This window comes from Coturnix japonica, chromosome 3, assembly GCF_001577835.2.
Source record: "Coturnix japonica isolate 7356 chromosome 3, Coturnix japonica 2.1, whole genome shotgun sequence".
In the NCBI taxonomy this organism is placed as follows: domain Eukaryota; kingdom Metazoa; phylum Chordata; class Aves; order Galliformes; family Phasianidae; genus Coturnix; species Coturnix japonica.
In genome coordinates, this window is record NC_029518.1 from 66,480,401 (window position 1) to 66,486,400 (window position 6,000).

General features: G+C 47.9%; 1 protein-coding gene across 4 annotated transcripts in view; it reads right to left on the reverse strand.

The window, feature by feature from the left end:
• The window catches only part of FUT9 (fucosyltransferase 9), a 107,272-nt gene extending 102,328 nt beyond the window's left edge, over positions 1-4,944 (reverse strand). For 2 of the 4 annotated variants that reach the window (XM_015858859.2, XM_032443562.1), the window contains exon 1: positions 3,548-3,730. In XM_015858859.2, coding sequence (XP_015714345.1) covers positions 3,548-3,692 — 145 coding nt within the window. In that variant the 5' untranslated portion in view covers positions 3,693-3,730. Of the gene's footprint in view, positions 1-3,547; positions 3,731-4,709 lie in introns of those variants that run through there. The other 2 variants (XM_032443564.1, XM_032443563.1) reach the window with 2 other exon arrangements.
• Positions 4,945-6,000: the final 1,056 nt, after the last annotated feature.

Below are 6,000 nucleotides of genomic sequence, written 5' to 3' on the forward strand. Positions count from 1 at the left end.
TTCTTATTTTATGACTCTGACAGCATCATATTAAAAATTTGATTGCACAATGACAGTACAGGTTTTGAATTATTCAGCTTAAGACTGCAGTCTTACAAGAAGACTATTTTGTATTTCTTGCCATTTCTGAAAAACTGACATTTAAAAAAATTGAAAAGGAAAGGGAAAAATGATCACTAATAACTAATTAATATCTCAAGCTTGGCAAAGGTAACCTCATTTTAATAGAATATCACACAAATTAAAACCAGATTAAATATAACACACTACGTATTTCAAAAGTCATTTGAAACATAATTCTCTGGATGACATTTTGGCCCCAGTGAGATCAATGGCAAGATTCCAGTCAGCTTCTGTGTAGCCAGGACTTGCTCCTAAATAAAGAAAACCATACATTCTCCATGTGTTTCAGTAGCTATATGTCAGCACCCTTGTATTTACTTCATCAGATTGCCTTTTCCCACCTCTTCTTTAACAACATACTACAGGTATGTGTGCTTACTGAAGTCAGTGGGGCTTTCTCCATTGGACTTCCAGTCCTCAAGTCAGACTCTTTACGCAGAAACTTTTATGGTGATATTTGTAACGGGCTTCCAGGGTTTACATTGTGTATTTTCCTATGATGATACTGTCAGCTTTTGGTTTTGCTCCACTTTACCTCTGTTTCATGCCAAACAAGTGCAATTTGTTGCTTCATTTGTATCAAATAATTTCAGGTGCAACCCTTTCTAGAGTGACCAAATTTGTTTTTTCTCCATTACATTTTAAGCTTATTTTTAAATCACTAAAGATAATTTTTAATCACTAAAGTTGGAAACAACTGCTCTTCATCTTGATTAAAATCAGCTAGCCCTTTTAATATCAGAACCATAAAACAAATAATGTCATTTTAAGAAAAATTCTATTCCAACTGAAAGTAAAACATTACTAGTATCAGCTATGGAAATACCAAAGTTGAGCCCTTTTGGCAGGAAACGCAGCTATTATTTAACTAGTAGGGCCCAGTAAAAGAGCTCATAGCTATACATACATATTATTTCTCACAATAATTATTTCAGCTGAACTGTCTGGACAGGTATGAACTGTGAGCTTGAGTGCAGCTCAGAAGCGTAAAGCTTGGAATATTCCATACCAGATATAAAATAAATGCTTCCAGCTATGGCAATGGGGGGAAAATACAAATGATCTTTTCACATCCTGGTTCCTTCAAAATGGTTAGCTCTTTGATTCAGCTCACAGCGATGTCTGAGGAGAATTTCATTCTGATTTGACCAAGATCAGAATCATCACCACAGTTATATGAAGAAATGTAGTTGCATTCCCCCAGGAATTTCTGAAGTTTATTCAAGAGTTCAGTTTGTCATTAAAAATACACATTGCTGTGCTTCATTTCCCTTGTACAGTGTCTCTATTCTAATATGAAGATGACAAGATTGCCTATATTCACTACTGGCAGTGAAAATTAGTTACAAATCACATACACTCTGTTGTTTTAGTTCACTTATTTAACCTGCACCTTGTCTGTTTCCACACTTAGTTCAACAGTGAACACAATGAATGCTATAGAACAGCATTTATTTACTCTTAAATGAGCAGTTACAGACATGTTGCTTTCTCACTACAAGCAAAAATGTACAACCGGAAACAAGATACCATTTGATTACATTTTATTCTGCAGCATCAATATCAGCCTGCAAAAATTCTGCTGGAAATAAAAATGCAAGAGCTTCCAGGATGAAGTCCTGCTGCCCTTATTCACTGCTCAACCTCTACACAACCAAACTCCAGCTGAAGACATCAGATGATGCCAATGCAGCTGCAGATGAAGAACTGCAAGATAATACAGCCCCCTGAAAATTCTATATGCTTTTAGCAACAGTCCTAACCCTAATCATGGTTTAACCACTGTTTCTGGAATACACTGAATTAAGCAGAAATCAAAACCAACTCTCTGTGGTCTGACAGGGGATGGGAAGATCATGACCAGTGTCAGAAGAACTTATTTCCACAATAACCTCTAAGTCTTGTTGTTTCAGACTGCCACCAGCTGCAGCAGTTAAGGTGTGATGAAAGCCTTCTGATGAGTCTCACACAGATTCCCTTCTGTTCTGTGAAACAAAAACGCACCATCCTGTGAACTGTAGAGAAAAGCTGCATCTATTGAAATACAAGTCTTCCTCTGCTTGTTGTATGCGGAATTACTTTAATCTCTTTACTCAGAGCAGCACAGGACTAAGGAGTCCTCTGTAACTAAGAAAGAATGCTATGATAAAAAAGAAAAACAACAACAACAAAAAGCCAACAACCATGTAATTGAAACAAAAAATAATAATAACCTGCAAAACCATTCAAAAACTTCAACAAAATTTAACAGAAAGCAGGAATTGTGCCCCTCGGCCCCCCTCCCCCATACAGAATAATAATCTTTAAAAATAGACGTTTTCCCCCCAGAGGCTCCTTCTGTCTTAAGTGTTATCATAGCACCAGCTTCTGGAGAAAGGAGTGAAGATTTACTGCAAATCTTGTATTCATACTTGTTGGCTATTTAGAAAAGAGGTGAGAGGTTGCTCTTTTTCTTTCTTTTTTTTTTCTTTCTTCAAGGCAGTTTCTGGGTCTTTAACATTACTCTGAGCCAGAGATGCTAAATAAAAGAATGGGGAAGCGCTGCTGCCATAACAACCCTTTCGGCAGGGAAGTATTGGGATACAGATAGTTACTACACTCCCTACAACCAGCCGTGTGCATCATGACACAGAAAACCAGAAACCGCTTTTTAGTCACAGCATCCTCAACATCCGCACTCTGCGCTCTGGGCATCGAAAGGAAAACAGGCACAGACTTCTCCGTCCCACCCCACAATCACTCCGACCTCATATATTTATTCGTTTGTTGAAGGAGAGGGAGAAAAGTCCACCCGGGTGTCGAGTTGCGCCTCGCGTTTCCCGGGGCCACTCCGGGCTTCACAGAGCCACAGCCTCCCCGTGCTCCGCTGCGTCCGCACAGCCCCGTGGGGGTCCGGGACCATTCCCCGGTCCCGGGATGCGGCTGCGGAGCAGCATCCAGCTGCGCTGGACTGGCTCATCCTCCTCCAAACCGCCTTAAAAATGGTCCCTTGGTAAAGTTAAGACGCTGCACGCTATACCGAGCCGCTCGGGAACGGGGGGTCCGGGCTACGGGGGGGGGGGGGGGGGGCTCCAGACCCAAGCACTGGGGGGATGTCGGCTTGTCTGTGTGTGCGAGAGAGCCCCGTGGGAATGGGCAGCGGGGGCAGGGAAGGGCACCGTGCGGCAGCCCCCTCCATCGCCGCCCCCGCGCAGCCCCGGGGCCACCCTCCCTGCCCCGCGCACCTCCAGCCCCCACGGGGAGGGCTCAAACCCGGGCCGGGACCCTCCATTCCCCGGGGGTCGGAGCAGGCGAAGTCTCCCCCCTTCACTGCATCCCCCTCTGCGTTCCCGGGGCCGCTCCGGGATGGGAGGGCGAAGCGGCGATGGGGGGGAGGCACGGCAGGTGTTTTCGGAGGCGGGGGGCACAGGGCCCCGTGACTCACCCGTCCGAGGCGGGGGCTGCGTGTAGCGCGGCGGCGACGCTGCCCCCGGGGCGCGGGGGGCGGCGGGGCAGGAGCAGCAACGAGCGCTGGAGCAGCGGGGAGCGGCGGGGCCCGGGCTGCTCCTGGGCGCGCTCTCGCTGCCCATCCCCGGCGCTGCCGCCGCCGCCGCCGCCGGAGGAGGAGGATGCGACGGAGAGGCAGCCCCGGGCTCGGGCACGCGCGGCGGCGGAGCGGGGGGAGGCGGGGAGCGCGGCGGGGACGCGCAGCGGAGGGGGAGCAGCTTGGGGAGGCGGGCGCACACTCCCGCAGCCCTCCGTCCCTCAGACCTTCGGCCCTCAGCCCTCGTTTTCTCATCCCTCCGTCCCTCGTGCCTCCATCCCAATCCATCCCTCCATCTTTCCATCCGTCCCTCTCTCGCCCTTCCATCCCTCCTCCCGTTATCTCTCTTCCCCCCATCTTCTCTGTTCCCACATCCCTTTCCCTTCCGTCCCTCTGCTCCCCTGCCGGCAGCTGCCGTCTCTCCGGATACCCCCTCTCTGCAGCAGGATGGCTGCGGAGACCCCCGGGGCCGCTGGAGCGGTGCTGCCCCTCCGGCGCGCCCCATTGGCGACCCCCGGGAAGGGCGAGCTGCCCCTGTGAAGGGCAGAGGGTGCCTGGCTCCCCTCGGTCCCAATGGGAAAAGCGAGCCCAGCACTCGCCCGTCGCGCTCGACCTCCTTTCCTTTTTTCCCACCCGGCAGGAGAAAGCAGAACCGTGCTGTTGCAGGAGAAAAAGGCGGTAAATAGGAGGAGAACACAGTGCAGTAATCACTGACTGTGTGAGAAACAAACCCCACGCTGGAGGAGTTTTTAAAAGCAGGCTTTCAAGGCTGCTCCTGCAACCTAGAGGACTTTCCAGATGTTTATTTAGGTTCAAGTATAATTATTTTGACGTTAAAAATAAACGAAACAACAGCTCCGAGTGCATCGTGTAAATGGGAGAACGGTAAATCACGTCTGTCACATAAACACACACAGCGAGAGCTGGCTATCAACTCCCTATCCCCATGCTGAACTCTCCCTGCATTATATAATGTTGATACACTGCTATGAGGATGTCCAGGGGAAAGAAAGAGCAGCAGTGAAGACATGGCACTCACCATCAGAGTGCATTGTAGCCTTACCTGCCAGGCAGTGCTTTCAGAGGCTCATCGGTGCTCCCCTCACCAGCCCTCCAACACAATTCAAGGGACGTTCAGTGCAGACATCCAATTCCCCAGTGTCAGCCTCTGTCTGAGATGTCTCCGAATTGCTTGTAGGTTATTAACTTATGGTGCTCTTTCACCCTGCCCTGTACTGTGCAGTTATCAGCAGCTCTCACTTGTGAGACCAAGGAAGAGAGAGATTGGGTGGATTTCCACGCAGCTCCGCATTTCAAAGTGCTGATTTGCTGTATGGGCTTCAGTCACTGAGAGAATCAGTCTGTGCCTCTAACAGGTGGATTCCAAGGAGAGGCCTGGCCCAGAGTCCACTGAAGACAGTACAGATGTGTCTGCAGCCGTGGTGGGAGTTGCATAAAACCGCTGTGAATACACTGTCAGCATGAAGGTATTTCTGACTGCTGCTGTTCTTTAGAGCTAGTAAGAAATGCCAGGAAAAAAAGATTATTTACAAATATGTACATCTTCCTCGGAAAACTGCTGAGAGAAACATGGAGACATGCTTCTGTTCTCCCCTAGCTGCTGACAGAAATATGTAATGGGAGGCAGATCACAGCTCCCAGCTCCCAGCTCTCTGCTCTCCATTGGTTCACATCAAACCCTGCAACCATCAGGCACAGTGGGCAAGGAGAGGGGGAAAAGGGGTACTATGAAATTCTTAGATCCAAATTTGGATGTCTGTAAAACCCACAAGTGTAGGACTCGGTTCTTCATTACTGCTCAGAAGTAAGCTGCCAATAAATTAATCATTCAGAGTTTTTGTCTTCTTTGGTCTCAGTCTTGGGATTTGATCTGAGCACCTTTGGCTTGCAGGTTTCTCTTATTTTCCCTGTACTGGTGGTCTCCCCTTCTCCTTTCTGCCTTCCATATTAAGGGCTCCAGGAACTGACAGCAATGGAAGAGTCAGGAAAGGAGAGGGAAACTGGGAAAAGAATAACATTTGGGCTATGTATATGTAATGACACTTTTGAATAAGAGCATATCTAGTGCGAGTCTCACAGGCACTGGGTTAATATTTTTTTAGTATAGCTAATGCAGGCTTTAAGTATATTTAATGCAGTCTTTAGTTTGGTTTTATTGTGTTTTTTTGTCCATTTTTAGCACTGTAGTTTGAGGTAAATGGCTGCAGTGGTGTAACAGGAGCCTGGTGGGTAGGGCAGTTCGTGAGAAATGGGAGACTGAGGGTGGAGACTTTTTCTCTGAGATTCAGAATAGGAAATGAACCACGGAGGTCTCGGGTGAGTGACTTAGCTCT